Source organism: Panicum virgatum, chromosome 2N (assembly GCF_016808335.1).
Source record: "Panicum virgatum strain AP13 chromosome 2N, P.virgatum_v5, whole genome shotgun sequence".
Lineage (NCBI taxonomy): Eukaryota > Viridiplantae > Streptophyta > Magnoliopsida > Poales > Poaceae > Panicum > Panicum virgatum.
In genome coordinates this window covers 48137756-48158346 of record NC_053146.1, presented here as the reverse complement: position 1 = coordinate 48158346, position 20591 = coordinate 48137756, and the positions used below count along the sequence as shown (strand labels likewise).

The window sequence follows — 20591 nt, the reverse complement described above, 5'->3', positions numbered from 1 at the left end:
ACATCAATACATGTACTTCACGATTTAATCATAGGAAACAAAGAAACATTGATCATATTTTTGAAAAATAGCTTGTGTAAAGGACTGTCTAGTGCTATATTCATACAAAGTGAATTGTGATTAAATAATAATGCATTCCGGTAGATTTTTCGGTTCCCGCCCGTTTCCGTAACCGTTATATCCCGTTTCTACTCCCGTACCCGGCTATTCCGCTTCCGCTCCCGTTTTCCGTAATAAAAAACAGAAACAGAAATAGTTGGGGAGTTTTCCGTCCGTTTTCATCCCTATAGCTTTATGGCTGATACTGATTTGGCAGTCCGTTTTCATCCCTATAGCTTTATGGCTGATACTGATTTGGCAGTAGAGAAAAACCCAAAGCTGTTTCAAAAATCACTACATGTCTGATCATTGCATCTCGATGCTGGCAGCGGCAGGTTCTTGGGACCTGCTCTTTGTTTATTTATTTATTATTATCTTTGTTCTATCAAGCTAACCAATCGGGAGCTGCACGGAACACTACACCTCGTGGGAGGGGGGAAAACACTCCAGGGTCTTGGAACACTACACGGCACCGTGCCACCCCGTTCAATCGAGGTCCACGGTCCAACCGCCACTACTCACCCATCCACGCCACTCCGACGAGCATGTGAGCGAGCTAGCGAGGTCGGCACCCAGAGCGCAGCGCTGGCACGGGCGGCCTGGGCACCCAGGGCCGGATGATGATGCGGTGCAGCGGCCTTGCCTATATGCGTCGACGCCGAGACACGCCATTTACAAGTACACAGATCTTGTCCGGCGCGTAAGCTCAGACAAGAAGAAACTATTATTGCCCGATGGATTGGGCTTCGATCACGATCAGGCAGCGTCTGTTCGAGCGCTGCCAGGGCGACGCCGGTGGGGTTGACGAGGGCCCCCAACATGGCCAACGAACAACGCCGATGGGAGGAGGGATAATGTTTGGAGGCATTTACACGGAGAGGGGTCTCCGGATAACAATCCGTCGAGACCCCTCCGTCTCATACAGCAACATCGTCTTCCTCCATTCTTATCGTCTCTCCGCCCGACCTTGCCCTTGGCTTCCTCCACTCCCGCCCCGCCGCCGACCTCCCCCTCGCCGGCGTCGCCTCCGACACCGGCGAGGACCGCAACCCTACCCTGCCCTCCTTCCCGCCGCCACTGTTGACCTCCCCTTCCCCGTTGCCGAGTTCCCCCGCCGCTGGCCCCGCCCAACCGCCGTCCTCCACCACCCGCCCGGCGGCGCCATCGCCGCCGGCCTCGCCGCCCACAACCCGGAACCACCGCCGGGCTTGCCGCCGCCGCCGGCCATCCCTCTATACCCGCCGGTAATGGAACCCCACCCCAACCCGAAAACCCAAATCCCTAACCCCGCTGGCCTCCACCGCCGCCCACAGCCGGCAGCTACCCGCCGCTGACTGCTCCGCCCACCCATCGCCGGAGTTCGAGATCGTGGATTGCTCAAACTTCTTCTTCCCCTTTATTGTTTCGTACTGTAATGGGGAGGGGCTCTCGATTTAGCTTAAATCGAGAGGCCTCTCGATGTAGGATACAGGATAATGTTTTTATTCGTTGTACCGGTCGCTGTCGGAGAGGGTGTGCGGGGGCGGACATGAACGGCGGCGTGGCGGCGAGCGTGAGGTGTCTGTGTGAACCTGCAGGGAGGGGATCGGCATCGGACATGATGTTTTTTTTTTGTTTTCTCCCTTCGTCGTGTCGTCGCGCTCGTTCTTATCGTCTTTCCGGGCGTTTTCTGGGCGTTTTTTTTACCTAGGGAAGATGTACGTGTCACATGCATGTATTTAATTTTTCTTTCATCAAATAATAATTTTATTTTTTTTCAAAAAAATAATACACATCTTTCTTTTCCTTCCATAAAATAATAATGTCAATTAATATTCACCAAAACCATCAATCACCGATGCTATTTATTTATTTTGAAAAATAATACACGTCTTTTACTTCTATAAACAATGATGTCAATTATTATCCTTCAAAAAAATGACGTGAATTATGGGTTAACGTATGTGCAAAGAAAAGTATGTGTATAATAAAGGAAAGTAATACGTTAATACACGTTTTTTACTTCTATAAATAATTATGTTAATTATTATCTTTCCAAAAGAAAAAATGACGTGAATTATGAGTCAATGAATACGCAAAGGAAAGTATGTGTGTGCTAAAGAAAAATAATATGTGGGTACAAGAGGTGGATATAGAAAATTGTTGGTGTAAAAAGTAATAGGATTTTGGTGGAAAACATTGAAAAAATCAATCTTCTCCTCCCTTTCGTCAAACCTTTTGGCCTGACAAGTGGGGCTTCCGTGAGGGGTACGGTGGACCTAATCTTAGTGAGAATTGTTTTCAATTGTTTCAACTTTTATTTTTTGATGATAGGTTTTCTGGGCAGTTTTGGTTGGGCAGGATAGTCAAGGTGGGTGATGGATGGAGATGTAACAGCCTGCAGCCGTGCGGAATTGTGCACCGCGTGATGTTCATTTCACCAAAATTCTGAGAGGGAGAGAGAGGCACGAGAGGATTACGGCTACGAGTTGCTCCAGGGTAGCGCGTGGAGTGTTGTGGTGGGCGACCGTTGTCGGGTTTGGACAAACCGTGCGAGCAGAGGAAGAGGTCTCTGAATAACTGTTTCGTGAACGCTACCAGGTACAGGTCTGATGCTGGTCATATTTCATTTTCGTCTCGTCTAGATTCTAGCGCAACCTAATTCAAGTAGTAAAATCCGAACAGAACAAAGGAAACCTCAACTCAACCTGGTGCCCTGGTAGGATAAAATTTACCGCCATAAAAAGGTCAAACAAAAATGGCTCGTCATAGATCGTTGCTGCTCGGTTATCTTCTCATCGACAAGTCAGAAGTTTGAGAGCACTTGAAGAAAAGGGTGAAGAACAAAGTCACTGTTGCAAGGATTTGGTTCCATCAGTTTATTGGCAGGTCTGGTGACAGGATAGGTTGAGAAGGGTGAACGCATAGCGGCCGCAAATTGTTCAGTAGGCTACAAAAAGGTATACCGGCAGCTATCCTGATCCATCACCATCTCCTTACACGGACAAGTAGTAAAGACAATAGGTATGAAGTCACTGACAGGACAACTATTGCTAGAAAAAGGGTAGTACATGCATCCTGCCGAAGTGCAAACCTAGCAGATTATTCAGCCATCACCAGCCACATGGAATTTTCCCCGCGCTTCATTTCTTCCTCAGCTTTGTCTTCATCCGCTCGACCGCGGCCCGCAGCGTATCTTCGTCCTTGCAGAAGGTGAACCTCACCAGCTTCTTCCCCTCCTCAGGGTTCAGGTAAAACACGCTTGGTGGTATAGCAACAACGCCAACTTCACGAATCAAATACTCACAGAACTCTATGTCATTGCCAAAACCGAAAGGGGTGTGATCGACCATGATGAAGTATGTTCCACTTGATGGGTAAACAATAAACCCCGCGGCTTTTAGTCCTTCTAACAATATAGCTTTCTTTGCACTGTAGTCCCTCTTCAGCTCCTCATAGTAGCTATCTGGTGCTCTCAGAGCTGCCGCTGCTGCTGCTTGCATTGGTGTGCAGGTGGCGAATGTGAGGAATGAGTGTGCTTGCCTTAGACCCCATGTCAGGTGAGGTGGTGCGATTGCCCACCCAATCTTCCATCCTGTAAGAGAGAATGTCTTGCCTAGAGAGTTCATGGTCACAGTCCTCTCATACATTCCAGGGATAGAAGCCATTGATATATGATCAGCCTCGAATGCCAATTTGTCATAGACCTCATCAGAAAACAGCAAAACATCATTTTCCTTGCAGAGGGTGGCAATAAATTCAAGTTCCTCCCTTGTGAACATCTTCCCAGTTGGATTGTGCGGTGTGTTTATCATTATTGCTTTGGTGTTCTTGGAGACTGCAGCCTTTAGCTCTTCAAGTGGAACTGCGAAATCTGGAGCACGGAGGGTAATGGCCTTTACATTGGCACCGGCCATTGACAGTGTAGCCTCATATGAATCGTAGAATGGAGCGAACAATATCACCTCATCACCAGGGTTGATGAGACCCAGTATTGTTGCAGCTATCGCTTCAGTGCATCCAGATGTAACAGTGACTTCTTTATCAGGGTCGACTTGCAATCCACTGTCCTTCAGGAATCTTTCAGCAATAGCTGAGTTCAGTTCTGGCACACCAAACCCTCTTGCATACTGATTCTTCCCAGCATTTATAGCTTGAATAGCAGCCTCTTTCACAAAGTCTGGGCCATCAAAATTCGGAAAGCCCTGGCCAAGGTTTATTGCCCCATGCTTCATGGCAAGCATGCTCATCTGAGTGAAAATTGTGGTCCTGAACTTTTCCAATCGCTTTGCGACCTGCAATGGAGAAACCAAAAATGGATCAAATTGCATGCTCAGGGTAGTTTTGCAACGTGCAATGGAGAAACTGCCAAATTGCAAGCTCAAGGTAATCTGTACTAACTACAAGTAAACTTACACTGATACAAGGACAGACATGATAAAATCAATGCATAAGAGGAATTTCGTTTGACTGTATTATGTCTAAAAGAAAACACTCTCTCATCAGGTCTGCTGGACTTCAACACAATGGTAAATGGCCATGGAAATTGATAATGGCATATCTTATAAATAATCAGTCTTGGACACTGTATGAATCCTTAGGCTGGCAAGTAGCTATCCTCTTATATTTATTGAACAGGTCATGTTCAAAACCTATGAATTGTAAATGAATCTGAATACTACATAGAGCATTTTCCTGTCAAGATGAAAGGTAAAATATATTATTTTTCTAAGTTTGAGAAACATCGAAATCTTTAAGAAGCCAAACCGTGACCTAAGGATAGATCAGTAGTTTTTATTTCAAGAAATCTTATACCTAGCTATGAACCATACGTTAGTGTGTTATCTATCTGCTTTAGCTCAGAACACTTCGCTAGAGGTTTGGATGCAGAGTATTGATTCCTGGTGAAAGTTGCCTCCTTCAGCTGTGTCTTGAAAATATTTAAACACAGATTGGTTGACAGCCATGAGCTTTATTATTTTAAAATGCCTTGCTTTTGATACAATGAATTATTTCAAATTCATGAACTTAAGGCATGTCAAATGACGCCAATGTTTTTTTCTTCAAGGAGGACATGAACCATGGTATAAATTTATCAAAACACAAAACAATTTACCAAACAGCTCAAAAGTTTCATATAGGGAATATAGCATGATTTTGTTCGATAATTGCATCATTTGTCAAATTGAGTGATAAATCACAGAATCTATAGGACAACCTCATTGTATCAGATAGGAGGTTTTATGGTCCCAAGAAAAAGATCATCCAGGGAAAAAACTTCCATACAGGTAGATTGTTGGCCATAATGAAATAGGAACTCACATAAAGCCTATGTTTGTTGAATATAGCAGCAGAGCAATTCTATAACAAAGGGAACAAACTGAGGACCATGGATGCTCTGAGGAGTCCACATATTGAATGGAGATATCAGTTGTCATACAATATTATTGAGTGCATATTCCTGGCAATGAAGAATATAGCATGCATAGGGAATTAGTAGCCTGATCGGGTACAGATTCAGATGGTTGACTGGTTTCAGCAATCAGATCTATATCAAAATATGAACAATTACTGAATAGCAAGATTAATGTGAAGCATGCATCTTTCAGAGGTCTGATAAACACGGAAAGAAGTAGCAGATGGAGAAATAACAATAAAGAACATTGCAGAAAAGGAGCATACGAACAGGTATGAACGTCACTAAGTAGTATAGTAGTAGTAGAGACGTCTGTAATATGGGTGCTGCAAAAAAAGATATGAATTTGATACTCCTATTCAGAGCAATTCCGCTACTTTTCCTCTTTAGTATTCCGTAACTTAGTGTAAATGGGTACGACAGGAGCCTCTGCAGGATCAAAACCTTTGAAGCTTTATTAAAAAAAATGAATCTAGGAAATGTGCTAGCTAGCTAGCTGCCTTATTATGCAAATAACTGAAACCTATAAGCTAAAATATTCACTTGACTTTGGCTGATTGTATTGACTAATGGCATGGTAACTTGCAATTACCAAGATAGTTTGAGAAAATGCTGGGCACAAATTTTGTTAGCGAGAAATAGCTTCCCTCTTTCATAGCATTTACTGCGTGCTATTTGAGCTATAGCAAGACAGATGGTTTTGAATGGATTCAGTTGCTCCCACTAGCGGTGATGCCAATTCATCAAAATGTTAACGTTTACTCTATGTAAGCTCTTTGATATGCTGAGCTACTTCCAACATATATGCTACATGCAGCAATACGCAAAACAGTATTCTGAACTCATGTAGAAGGTCAGCTCAACATATTAACGGTTACAGCATCAAGTTCTATATATATAACGGCACTAAGCCGACCAAAATGCGCGCGGTGTGATAAGCTTCAGTTAACAGCGGCTCCCCGTCAGTCCAAAGCACCCCCGAGTTCCAACCTCCTGACACCCGTATGCTAAAGCAGCCACACAAAGCGCCGGACGCAGAGGCGCCGACCAAATCACAGCATAAGGAACCCGATAAGCCAGGGGAAGAGAGCGAGCGCACCGACCTGCGCGGGCTGCTGCTCCGCCGCCTTCGCGGCGCCGTTCTCGGCGGCGGCGGCGGGCGCGGAGGTGGGGGCGGCGGCGGAGGCCATCGGGGAGATCCTCCGGAGGGACGCGCGGAGCGAGCGGCGGAGCAGCGAGGAGGAGAAAGCGGAGGAGGGATTTAATGGCATCTCAGGGAGGAGGCCGCGGCCCGCGGGCGTGGCAGGGGAGGGGGAGGAGGGGAAGGCGGCTAGATTCATGATTCCCCCAGCCGAGTCGTCCAGTCGTGGGTGCGCGGTGCGCCGCCCCGCGGCCTCCTCCGGTCAGTGTGGGAGGCGCGGCTGCGGCAGACATGTGGGGAAGGGGCTGACAGCGAGGCATTGATGAGTCACCGCTAATGACGAGTGGGGCCAATGTTTTACGGGGCCCATTGTCATTGTGTGGGAGGGGTAGGTTTGTGGGTCGAGTTGGTATGTTTGGGGGTCATGCGGCAAAAGCCGCTTCGTGGGGTTGGCGACAAGTGGTTGGAGCCTCGACCGTGTCCGAACTCCGAAGTCAGGTGATGAATGGGTTTCGCGTCAGCGTTGTCACGTTCCACTGAAGCCGGACAAGTTCTTGCTGCTCTGGCATCTGGGAGATACTGACCCACTCGGGACATAAAAAAAAAGTGCAACGGTCGGTACCTTGCACGGCATGAATTCAGTTGCCCCGTAGGTCGTGGATACTGGTACGCATTCCCTCCGTCCAACTTAATTTGTTTTAACATTTTATAAATACAGACGATCACGTTAATTCGTTAGACACAGTGGCGGATCTAGAAAAATTATTAGGAGGGGCTTATTCACTCCATCTTCTACCTATAGCTATTCCTTTCAAGCTTCAATGGCTACAAATTCATAGGAGGGGCTTAGGAGGGGCTCCATGCATCTAGCACGGGTAGGAGGGGCTCTAGCCCCGGCTGACCCGGTGCTAGATCCGCCCCTGGTTAGACACCATGAGAAGTTGGGTCTGCTTGAATCATCCATGCTAATTTTCAGCATACCATATTACGGTTCACCTTATAATCAAGTGAAATTGCCAAGTGACCCACCATGAGTTCACCCATCCCAGCTTTGTAATAGCTCATGTGATCCAACCATCCGATCAACATTAGTTTTTCACATTCTAGATTGATCTAAACATTAGATCCTATTTGGTTCTGCTAGCGGCTTATAGGTGGCAAGAAATGCACACAGAACCATTTTTTGCTTACTTTTAGCAAAAAAGCAGGAAAACAATATGCACCCCACTCATCTCCTAAACCGAAACGGCTTAGAACCCTGAATTTCTAAAAAGTGAAAATAGTCAGAATTGTCAAATACCCAGTTTATTGAGGCAACAAATTCTCCACACAATGATTTATAAAAGAAAAATCTACTTCTCAAATAAGCAAGTTTTAGAAAAGCAGAACCAAACAAGATCTAAGTTTATCCCAATTGAACAAATATTAGTTGCTGGTGCGACCTAGTTGTTGTCAATTTTTATGAATTGTTCGTAGTTGAGAGAGAGAGAGAGAGGTGTCCAACTTGGATGGTGCAGCAGCATGACTTGTAAGCATATGCTTTGAAGCAAAGTGGACAGCCTAAGAGTATCTCCAGCAGTTCTCAATAATCCTTTCCTAATACCTGGTATTAAGTGATGTCCCAATAGCAATTTTAAGTTTATTGAAGGAGTTGTTTTTGCAGTCTTCCCATCACAATCCAAATATCTTATTGGGAGAGTCACAACTCCTCCTTTGTTTAGAGAGAGTTGGGGGTGAATTATTGGATTATCCCAATAATTATTGGAAAAAATTAAAGATTAAGAGAGACTACTGGAGCACTGTTTTCTTATCTACTCTTCCAATACGGAAGTTGGATTGAGAATTGGGGGACTGCTGGGATACTTTAAATTCTTTGTCAACCAAACTGCTCCCTCCAATCATACATAAATGATATTCTTTGTACTTACTTCATCGTTCTAGATTTGGTTTTCAAATTACTTTTTATGTTTTTTAGTATGAACATTGCAAATGTAATGAAGAGTTTTGCACCAGAACTCTTAATCGTATAATTTAATTTGGGATATAAAATACTGTGATGATGTGTCCAAAACATTCAGGGTGCTGTTTGCAGCGCTGCTGCTGCTGCCGGCACGCTAGCAGCCAGCAGAAACAGCACGGTGAGTGCATGGGGCTGAACTGGCTGATGCAGTCGAGCTGCTCTGCAGCTGTTCAGCTCAGCCGAGCGGTGACCCCAAAATACGAGAGCAAGAGTGAAGAAAAAGAACTTCTAGAAAATTTTAATCCAAACAATGCACTGTCAATTTTCTATTTAATCACCCTTTTAAGATATATTTTGTTTGGATACTTCTAGAGATATTTGTAATCCCTTCGTTTTTTTCTAGGAAATATCCTTGAGATGCTTAACAGGCCTTTGCATGTTAGTACATCCATCCAAAGTAGCCCGCTTCTTGAATGAACTTTCCAGTGACCAGCCCAAAAGCCCAAGAGCCCAACCAACTGCCATTCCGGTCACCCAAATCCTCTCGCCTGAATCCGGCGAAGCCCAAGGCCAAAACCCCACCAAAACCTCTCCGGCGGCGGCGTCCGGTTTCCACCCCACGCCGGCCGCCTCCCCAGCACCGACAATTCCGGCTGTGTCGACCATGCGCGGCCGTTTCGACCTCCTCCCGCGCCTACTGCTCCGCCGCCACGCCCACCGGCGGTCCAAGCCCTCGTCCCCACCGCCCCCTCCTCCTCCCCCCAACCCGCCGCGCCCGCCGCAGAAGCCGGACCCTGTCTCCATCCACGGGGAGACGTGGCAGGACAACTACGCCTGGATGGGCGCCCTCTCCGACGCCGCCGCCATGCGCCACATGGACGTCCACATGGAGGCCGAGGAGAAGTACGCCGAGGCCTGCCTCGCCGCCTGCGGCGCCGACCGCCTCTCCCGGAAGCTCCAGCTCGAGATGGCCTCCCGACTCGCCTCGGACGCCTGCACCCCGCCCGTCCGCTGGGGTCCCTGGCTCTATTACCGACGCACGGACGAGGGCAAGCAGTATCCCGTGCTTTGCCGCCGCTCCGCTAAGCTCCACAGCGAGTTTGTCTCGTACAGTGACCCCTCCGCTGGGTTTGACTTCACGGCTGGGAAGCGCATCGAGCAAAAATTGGTGGACTACAATAAGGAGGCCGAGCGATTCGGAGGTAACCACCGTGACACACTTTTGCCACAATCCGAGTTCCTTTCGAGGGCTCGTCCTTTGGTTGCTGTTTGCCACAGCTGATGTGTCCTGCAATATAGTTACTATCTCATTATCCTCAACTACATTTTCAATGCTACTCGATCATGTAGTTTTTTGTACTTATCTAATGTAGAACTGTTGTCTGCGAGTGTTTGTGTGCGCTGTGTTTGCTGCCTTACATTTTGCCTTTTGTTCCTGTTATAAGAGAATTTATGAAAACTATGTGATCTGTAAAACATTCTCTAAGATGTGTATGTGTTAGGTGCATACATTTTGAACACAGTACACTATAGATACGCAATATTATGGTTTTGTGAATGGAAAAAGTTTTTCCATTGTTTTCTCTAATCATTGAACAGAACATTAAGCTATATGCAAATATTGACATGTAGGATACTCATATGAGGAGCTGTCTGAAGTATCTCCAGATCACAGGTTCATTGCATACACAATGTATGACAAAGATAAGGACTCCTTCACTTTAATGGTCAGGGACCTAGTAACAGGGACACTTTGTGATAAGCCTCGCGCTGATCGGGTATCAAATATTTCATGGGCTATGGACGGGAAAGCATTGGTTTATATTGTTACAAATGAGGAAAGAAGGCCGTACCGGTTAGTGATTTTCTTTTATTTTCTTCTTCAAACTGCTCACCTCTGCTTTATTCTATTGCAGTAGAACTTTAATTTTTCTTTTTCTTTAGATTGTTTTGCAGCATGATTGGATCCAACAAGGATGACATTCTCATTTCGGAAGAACCTGATGAGAATATTTTTCTAAATATCAGGCATACCAAGGATTTTCGGTATATAACATTAAATGTCTTTTCGGACATTCATTCAAAGGTACTGTTTATTGTACAGTGTACACCTTATCTCTGCTACCATTAGTTCTTCCTTCAGTTGCTGCTCATGCCTATTTGTTTCTTTTCAGGTGTATTTAATAAAATCCTCTGATCCCTTGTCCCAAATGAAACTTGCATGGGAAGGGGAATCCCAAGTTCATTGCATTGTTGAACATCATCGCGGGCACCTTTATTTGTTTACAGATGCTGCAAGAGAAGGTGTCCCTGTTGATTCACATTATCTAATGCAGTCTGATGCGGAATCTCCTGGGCCTAAGAGTTGGAAGGTTTTAAATAAATTACCTGCTATGTTATGTTGTTTTCTGAACCCTTGTGTTCTAGATATAAATTTGCAGTTCCTTTGTAGATACGTAAGGAGCTCTAAGAAAAATATTGTTGTACTTTTAATATTCTTTTGGTAAGTGCATTATAAAAATGACATGTTTAACCAAGCTAGTTAGGATTTGGTTATAATTGCTGTATGGATATGCGCTGCTTAAAATAAGTCCAGATAAGTGTCTTCGTTCATTTTTATTTTACTCACTTTTGATGTTTGGACCAGAATGTTTTTATCGAGGAGCCTGGTGTCATTCTTGAAGATGTTGATTTTTGTGATACTCATATGGTGCTCACTTTGAGACAAGGCAGAAAACTTAGACTTTGTGCAATTAAGTTGCCTCTAACTGAAGGCATCAATGTAAGTGAATTGTTTGCCCTTATCTGTGAGGGAACTATATGGAGAATCTTTATAAATTCTTGATGGTGTTGCACATTGTAAAGACCCGCTGTTAATTTACTTGCTCCTTAGTTATTCCACCTATTGGATATCTTAGAACTATTCTCATATCTGGCTGGAAAAACTTCCTTTTATTGGTTATACATATTTTGCAGTCACGATTCTTACAAAAACATGTACCATTATGGAATAGCTTAAATATCTTCATCCATTTCACTTGTCAGGTACCTGCTCATCTATCAGATTTCCATCCATTTGACCTGCCCCTTCCCAATGATGTGTGTCAGATTGTATCTGGGCCAAATTATGATTATTGTTCCTCAACAATGCGTTTCACAATATCGTCACCTGTGGTATGCATATTTATCTGCTGTTTTTCTTAGTCCTTGTTGCCATCCTTTTAGTGCATTTCCTGTCTTGAAATGCAGTCTTTTGTCAACAAGTATAGAAATAATTAACTTGTACTTTTTGAGTACTTTATGTCCAATAGTACTGCCTTGTTCTCCTTCTTTCTTTTGAATGAATTCCTGAAGATCATTGCATTGTTTGTTGCGTTAATTGTCCTCATCATTTACAATTTTACATGGAAGATTGAAATGGGTTATCTGTGGGTTCGCTTGAGTTCTGTTGTCATTAAAGTTTAAAAGTATCATTATGGATGGATGATGTAGTCATGGAAGAAGCTATTCCTATGTTGCTTTCATATTTCTCTATCATAACTTGTGTCATATATTATTGCTGCAATGCTGCCTCAATTTTTTGCATTTTATGTGCTTCCCAATTAATGTCACCCTGCAACACTAATTGTATCAATGTTTGGAGTCTGATGCCATGTCCGTATAACGTGGTGAATTGGTAGCAACTTGGTATCTCTTTTGATAATCTGCTTGTGCAGTTCTGCGTTACATATGTAGTTTTCTTTACTGTCTCTAAGAGATTCTAAAGTATCAATTATGTTTGTATCTTTATTTTTTCAATAATGCTTACCGGTGCCGAACCAATATGAATATGTGCTTTAATTAATGATATTGTCAGTAATTCTGTTAAAACCATGTGGAAAATACTCTACACATTATCCATTGTGAGATCCCACATTTTTCTGTTACATGCTAGTTGAGAATGCAATCTGTTCTGTTTCTGGTTTGCTATGTTGGTTTGCTATGTTACCCTAATGTCTAGTGGAACCAATAATTCAATTGTAACTATGATGACTCTCGTTCTGCAATCTGGGTACTTGCTGCAATCAGACTAGTCATTCATAGCTTTACAGCTGATGTCAACTTTCTTATTTGAACTTATCATCTTTCCATTGTGTTCGCTGGAAGCCTAGAACTATAATGAAATCCATGTTTTTCAATGCATTTTCTTCTTGACAGTAAGTTTATCATTTTGCAGATGCCTGATGCTGTTGTTGACTACAACTTATTGAATGGAAAGTGGCAGATAGTACAACAACAAAACATGCTTCATGAACGAACAAAAGCACTGTATGGTACTGCTTTTGCTGCAAATACAGGCAGGTTATCCTCAGACAGAGCTGATTTTCCAACTGAAGATTTTGAAGATTGTGCTTGGAATGAGCTCTCTGAATACTATGCTTGTGAATACTACGATGTTCCATCAAAGGATGGTGTTTTGGTTCCACTGACTTTAGTATATTCACGGAAGCATAAGCAAGATGGAAATCCAGGATTACTTCATGGACATGGGGCTTACGGTGAGATTCTGGATAAACGTTGGCGCAGTGAGTTAAAGAGCCTACTGGATCGCGGTTGGGTGATTGCCTATGCTGATGTTAGGTATGTCTCGCCTATTTGGCTACTTTGTTGCATATTACCAATTAACTATCTTTATTTCTTAACTAACCAATGAATCCTTGCTCAAAAGATACTTTTAACTAAACTTGGGAAGATTCATATTAATTTCTATCCTCTTCATGGACAACTTCTGCACATGACATGTAAATATTAGAAAGAGCTCAAATATTTGTTCATTCATGGTAGCTTATGCCATTTTTACAAAATTCCAGAATTTGCCTTTTGAATTTTTCATGTTGTGCAGTGTTATTTACTTAAAGCATTTGTCTTCAGGGGAGGTGGAGGTTATGGTAAGAAGTGGCACCAAGAAGGTTCACGGACCAAAAAAATGGATTCTGTATGTGATTTCGTTTCTTGTGGAGAGTTTCTTCTTGAAAAGGGTATCATACAAGAAAATAAGCTTGCTGGATGGGGATATAGTGCTGGAGGGCTTCTGGTGGCTTCAGCAATTAATACTCGCCCAGATTTGTTTCGTGCTGCTGTACTAAAGGTATATGATATGTAATTAAATGTGTATATTGGAAGACTAAATATTGTGTGTGCTGCCTAGACATTCCTTAATTGAGCATCTGGAAAATACTTGCACAGTTGCACTTTGATATGCTCTGTTCCCAACTGCCCATAAAACTGCACTTGAATTGTTAAAAAACCCATAAAGATGTGGAAACCGCAGATGAAACCAAGCATGTCAAGAGACAGCAAAACCTTCTTTTAGTGCAGTTTGATCAATTATGTGTTTCCGTTTTCCAAAGTAAGTTAGGATCTTCTCTTACTATCTTCAGGGGGAAAAAAGCACAGAATTAGGTTTCCTATATCTCACTGCATGGAAACTTTCTGGGAAGATCATTGCATGATTGCATTTTGCTCCATACTATCCACAGTAAATCTAAAACGAAGCATCTTCTTGAGAACTATGCTGCACTGTGACTGCAAAAATTGACTCCTTTCTTTTGTGTCTTATTGATCTTTGAAGTTACAGTTCCTACAAAAGCTATATCAGTCAGCCACACATTACAGATTTAGAGACTGCATCTAGTTCATTTTATGCTGATATTTTTCATTAAGCCACGGATAAAAGTGATTAATGATCATTCCAAGTAGCAGATTAGCAATATGCAACTTAGTGCTCTTGGATTCTTCGCCGACATTGAAGTTGCCACTTCGATTATGTTTTCGTCTCTGAAATCTTGAAGATGTGTTATTATCAAATCTGATGTTTGTACTGATACTGCATTACCGCAACATTCATATTTTCCCCCAGGTCCCTTTCTTGGATGTTTGCAACACCCTTCTCCATCCAATTCTACCTCTTACAGCCATTGATTATGAAGAGTTTGGGTTCCCTGTGGACCATGAAGAGTTCCTTGCAATCAGAAAGTATTCTCCTTATGATAACATTCAGAGGGATGTTCCTTACCCAGCTGTGTTTGTGACATCATCATTCAATACAAGGTATGTGACTTGCAGTTTCTTGGGCACTAAGTTACTTCTCTCGTGCCTGGACCTTTGCTGACTGGAGCATGCAATTTCCATCATTTTAATTGTTTTCTACATTCCAGCATTGTAGTCTTTACTCTTTGCTATATTCTAATGCCAGATATGTGCAAATAGAAACAATTTGTCCCTTTTTCCCTTACGTTGCATAGCACTTAATTTCTACTTTTAGTCAGATACTTGAACTAAAACTTTTGTTACATTTGAAATGATAGGTTTGGTGTATGGGAAGCAGCTAAATGGGTTGCAAAAGTCCGTGAAATTACTCAATATGATCCAGAGAGGCCTGTGATTCTCAATTTGACTACAGATGTCGTAGAAGAAAGCAAGTATTTGCAGACTAAGGAATTAGCATTGGAGACTGCCTTTCTAATCAAGATGGTAAACAATGTGTGATCAGCGGGTTTTATCTTTCAGGATAAAAAACTGTTGCTCAAAGATGCAAAGCTGAGGTTGACAGGCTGTGATGGCAATCCTCTACATGCAACACAATCTGAAGTATCAATCCATTAAGTGGAGCTTTTATGAGGTACCCTACTTAACACATTTTACTTGTCTGAAATATCTTGTATGACAAATTTGTGAAATATCTTGCACGGGCAGTAAATAAACCTGATTTGTCCTATTATATTATTTTCCCCAGAATGCCTGATGAAATCATATGTGCGTATCCTTGAATCATGTGAGGTCCCATACTCATGACCAGTTCCCAATTGGTCTGGTTGTCTGCCACCATGGTTAGATAACTTGAATTCCGAAAACTGTAATCTACTTATCTCAAGGGGCATGCTGATGTTCGACAAGTGCACAGAACACACAGTGTGGACATGCCCTCCTTGATGCTGAATTTTACCTTTGGTATGCTTCTCCAATAGACACAGTATACTGCTACTAAGGTGGTGTTTGGTTCAATACTAGGTGCGGTAACGTTAATGCAATCGGAAAGCAGTGCCATCCATTCCAGTTTAAGGAATAGCGGTATTTGCTTGGTTGGACCTCACAAACATTTGTGCAAGCAGAAAATGGGGCAGAATGTGATTAGCAGAAAATGGGGCGGAATGTGATTACGCGGGCTGGTGGACGGTATCGCTGTTCCGAAAGACCGTAACCAATACGGTGCTAACTGATTATGTCCTAGCCGAACCAAATAGCAACCGATGTGATTCAATACCAGTGTGGACAGATAACGGAGCGAAATGCCCCAACCAAACACGTAGTAAGTGTTGACATGCCCTCCTTGATGCTGAAATTTGCCTTTCGTATGCTGCTACAATTGACATGTCTTCAACTCATGGCAAATTAGTTATCATCAAATCAAGTTTTGCTCTCTTCATTATTTCAACCATGGGAATTGACATTGATTGCTGCATCAAGTTAATAGTACCATAATAATCTCATATTGTAGATTTGAAAGAGCTGGTATCGAAAATGGAGGCTAGGTGGAGTAAAATTTGACTCAGACAAAGCCCTGCTGAATGTACCACTGTAGTTTGGGCCACGTGCACTATGGCAGAAGCAGACAAACATAACATATGTGTCATAGCAGCAGCTACAATTTCATCCTGAAACTTCTGACAGATTATGAATGGCCATCGAAGGGCACAAGAGGGGACAGAGCCAACTTGTTGCTATAATGAAAAGGGCGGGTCACATATAGGATCTTGTGTAACCTGATGCTTTGTTCAAGCGGGCATCTGGAATCGGTAAGTTGCAAATATATGGCAGGCGTGTCAGCACAATATATTGGAGGCTTGGGTGAAAAGCATTTGTCTGTCTGTCGAAAGTCGACCAGTTGTACAAATACGTATCTACGATCTTCATCTCCAAATTTAAATTTGTATAATTCATCTCATTGTTGGATGTATTGAACTTCACGTGTTCAAAGTTACAATTTAGACTGTCTACTGTGTTGATGCCTTGCAAGTTGGACCACATTTGAGTGTACTCTTCAGAGCATGAACAGAACCAGTGTTGTTTCTCCGTATGTTGGCAGCCAGTTCATAGCTTCCTAGTCAGGTTATTAATGCCAGGGCTCAAGAGTCAGGACCATATTCCTAGCAACACTGTCACCATTATCTCGAATGTTTCCAGCAGCATATGATCGGCTTAACATGGTTTATAACGAAGTTGTGGAGGTTGGAGTGGTAAATTTGAGAGCTCAAAACAAGGCTTAACATGGTTTATAACGAAGTTGTGGAGGTTGGAGTGGTAAATTTGAGAGCTCAAAACAAGGCTTTACTCTTGAAGCATGTAGACAAGTTCTACAACAAAAGGGACATTCTCTGGGTAACATGATCTGGCATTCCCACTACTCAAATGATCAAATTCCACATGCAAGCACTGACAAGGGTTCCTTCTGGTGAAGGAATCTGCTCAAACTCGGTGATCACTTCAGAGGTGTTGCAACTTGTCAAATAGGCGATGGCATAACTGTCTTATTCAGGCATGACGTCTGGAATGGGCATTGTCTTCGGCAAAAATTCCCAAGGCTTCTCACTTGTGCCAAAAACAATAAAATTTCAGTAGCTGTTTTTTTTTTCAGAAACAATGTCATCAATGACTAGCTTTTCTTGCCTCTCTCTAAGGAAGCATTTCAGGAATACCAAGAGCTCAATGTTTTTAAATTGCCTAATCGTCTGATCGAACAATGGGTGGACCACCAGACGACTAATCGTGATTAGTCGTCGACTAGGGTCGATTAGTCGGGTCTGATCGACCCTAGTCGTCCACTAGTCGCCCAGGACATTTAGGATCCATATATATGCTGCATATGCTGTAGAATCTGGAGAAGTTGAGGAAGAAGAACCAACAACACCAGTGGAGGCAACCACTGAAGGACGATCGGCAGCGTCACCACTCCCACCAGCACAGATCCATATATATGTTGCATATGCTGCAGAATCTGGAGAAGTTGAGGAAGAAGAACCAACAACACCAGTGGAGGCAACCACTGAAGGACGATCGGCAGCGTCACCACTCCCACCAGCACTGGGTGCGCCTGGTTCGGGCATTATAACCTCCACCATAGCGCGCATCCGCTCCCCTTTTGCACAAGACGCAAACGAATCACATGATGCAATGGTACTTGGTAGCAAATCGGCACACTGGAACAGAGGAGGGAAGGGGGGGAGGAGGGAAGGGGGGGGGGGGGAGAAGGGATTGCTCACCACTATCAGAGGATGATGAAGCCATCTTCTCTGGAGCTCGCCGGACCCGTCACCCGTGCTCGCGCTCGCGCGTCGACAGAAGGAGGTCGCGAGTCAGGGCAGCTCGCCGGAGGGAACAGAGGGAAGAAGGGAACTTGCCGGAGGGAAAGGATGGAAGGAGGTCGCCGGTCGGGGCAGCTCAGCTCGCTCGCCTCTAGTCGGACGATTAATCGCCGATTAGTCGGTCGATCGGTCGATCAGGCTTCCTGATCGAGTCGTGGACCCTAATCGAGCACGCTGGACTAATAAGGCCGATTAATCGCGATTAGTCGCTCGATTTGAAAACATTGCAAGAGCTCCAAATCATGATACAAAACTTGCAAATTCAAGAACACAGTAGGGACAAAGTGGACATATATCTAGGGATCTGCTCAATACTCCTCCAAAAAATTCTACATATACCCTTACAAGAATGTCCAGTCTCCACCTCCCTTTCTGTGGATATGGAGCTCAAGATGCTGCAACAAGCTGAGGACATTTGCCTGGTTGCTACTAATGGACAGACTAAATACTAGAAATATCCTTAGGAGAAAAAAAATTCATCATTCAAGGTTCAAACTATAATTGTGAGTTGTGCTCCACTAATACTGAAGAAACTGCATATCACCTCTTCTTTGGATGTCCATTCAGTAAAGAATGTTGGCAGAGGATTGGTCTTCAATGGAATTCTCTACTGCCTTTCTATGATACATGATGTCAGCCTCAAAAATCATTTTCCATAAGCATGCCTTTCTATGATACATGATGTAACCTCAAAAATCATTTTCCATAAGCAGTTTTTCATGGAGGTCTTTATCATCTCAACCTGGTGCATATGGAAGCAAAGGAATGACTTTGCCTTTGATAACGGACCACCCACAATCGACTGCTGGAAGAGCAACTTCATTGATGAATGTTTTTTGCAGGCTCATAGATTCAGTCAAAACCCTCAAGACACCTTTCTTAGAATGAATCTACTCAAGAAATTAGTTATTTTTACTTGTATAGTACACAGTCTATTTTCTCTTTCTGTTCTTTTTTTCGCTCTCTCTGAAAGGAATCGAGTGCTCTAGCCTAAGAGGGGGAGGGGGTGAATTAGTCACTCTAAAAACTTAGACCTATGTCTCCAACTAGTTTGCACAAAACTTAAACTAAAACAAGCTATCTAGATGTGCAACTATGGTTGTTCTAGTGTGAAACCCCTATCCCAAAAGAGTTTAACAACCTATAACCTTTCGTATTCAAGAAACTACTCTATGAAAGTAAAGGCATACAAAATGCTAGTATGAAATGCGGAAGCTTAATGAGCGGGATAGGAGATAGCAAACTCTTGACGTAGGTGTTTATCCCGTGGTTCGGTTAGCCACAAAGGCACACCTACATCCATGTTGTTGTAGCACTCACTAAGAGTATTGCTACTCGGCCACCAAGTCTCTTCCGTGAACACAATCACGATCACCTTGGCCCCGGGTTCCACTAAGGAGCTTTTCCACAAATGATGGGGGTCTCCACGTCCCCCGCACAAAGATGTCGTCGCCGCTCCACACCAAGTCGGAGGGTCGATGACGTTGCCGGTGAGCTTCACGCTCCAAGGTGCCGGCGCACCAAGCTCTTGTTTTGGTTCACTAGAGAACCACAGCACAAAGGCTCAAGGCCTTGCAATCACACTCACTAAGAGCTAACCTTTACACAACACTCTCAAAGTGTGCTAAGGGCTAAGGATATAATCTTGATGCTTTTGTATGGCTTGGAGGTGTTCTTGGGTGTGTGTGGGATGTTCAGCAACTCCAGCAATCTTCAAATGGCCGGGGTGAGGCGTATATATAGGCCACCAAGTCTTGTAGCCGTTGCACCAACAGTTAGCTGAAAATCTGCGTATCACCGGAAGAACCGATGCCTTTGGCTGAGGTAGCGTCGGTTTTTCCGGTCACTCATAACCCAAAGTAGCCGTTGAACTCCTGACAGCTGACACAGTAATCACCGGTTGAACCGATGCTTTGTACCGATGCATCACCGGTTCATCCGGTGCTTAAGAATCTTCTACTGGGCGCTGACGTCATTGCACCGACGCAATTCTCCGATGCACCGTCGGTTGAACCGGTGCTGAAGAATCTTCTCCTGGGCGCTTGACATCGTCTCTGGTACAAAGGACGGCCAATGCACCGATGCCCCCTTTTGACCCATCGGTTCAACCGGTGCCTATAGGCTGACTTGGCTTCGACTCCCTTCTGCACCAAAGTACCATGGCGTCGGTTCTTCCGACTACCATCGGATGCTCCGATGCCCATGGCGTCGGTTCTTCCGGTGCTACTGACCGGAACCCCCGTAGGGGCGGCCCTTCGGCCCTTGCTACGCCTATCTTTTCTTTCTCTTTGTCATCACTTGAACCTAAAAGTCTGAGAATGGTCATCTTAACAATCATATTAGTCCAAGTGTTGTATTGTCATTCGATCACCAAAATCACTTGAAATGTCATAAATGGTGCCTTATTCCTTACACTCTCACAACTTTATAGCTGCTCTAGTCTCTGTAAGTATCCCTTTACTCTTGTTTTATTTTTAATAAAGTTTCAGCAGGGGCCTCCTTTGCTGTGTTTCCCTAAAAAAAGTTGTGGAGCTCTGTTTCCCTTGTTTATCACTGCTGCACTCCTCAGGTTCAATTAAGTTGGCTACATGACTG

The 20591-nt window shown here is 43.8% G+C and overlaps 2 protein-coding genes across 6 annotated transcripts; one reads left to right on the top strand and one right to left on the bottom strand.

The window, feature by feature from the left end:
- Window positions 1-2915: 2915 nt before the first annotated feature.
- Window positions 2916-6902, bottom strand: LOC120660858 (probable N-succinyldiaminopimelate aminotransferase DapC). Its single transcript, XM_039939503.1, has 2 exons — window positions 6598-6902; window positions 2916-4373 (listed from the first exon to the last, which is right to left on the bottom strand). The coding sequence occupies exons 1-2, from the start codon at window positions 6832-6834 to the stop codon at window positions 3222-3224; spliced, it is 1389 nt and encodes a 462-aa protein (XP_039795437.1). The 5' UTR covers window positions 6835-6902; the 3' UTR covers window positions 2916-3221.
- Window positions 6903-9150: 2248 nt separating this feature from the next.
- Window positions 9151-17351, top strand: LOC120660856 (dipeptidyl aminopeptidase BI-like). Of its 5 annotated transcripts, none has more exons than XM_039939499.1 (12): window positions 9151-9797; window positions 10228-10450; window positions 10540-10681; window positions 10770-10967; window positions 11243-11377; window positions 11641-11769; window positions 12812-13215; window positions 13507-13723; window positions 14495-14685; window positions 14943-15256; window positions 15371-15943; window positions 16133-17351. In XM_039939499.1, exons 1-10 carry the CDS (start codon window positions 9260-9262, stop codon window positions 15121-15123), a joined length of 2358 nt encoding a protein of 785 aa, XP_039795433.1. In that variant the 5' UTR covers window positions 9151-9259; the 3' UTR covers window positions 15124-15256; window positions 15371-15943; window positions 16133-17351. The 5 variants fall into 5 exon arrangements, with proteins under 5 accessions (XP_039795433.1, XP_039795434.1, XP_039795436.1 ...); XM_039939500.1 differs by having other exon boundaries at window positions 15371-16862; window positions 16927-17351; XM_039939502.1 differs by lacking the exon at window positions 15371-15943.
- The last annotated feature ends 3240 nt before the right edge of the window (window positions 17352-20591 follow it).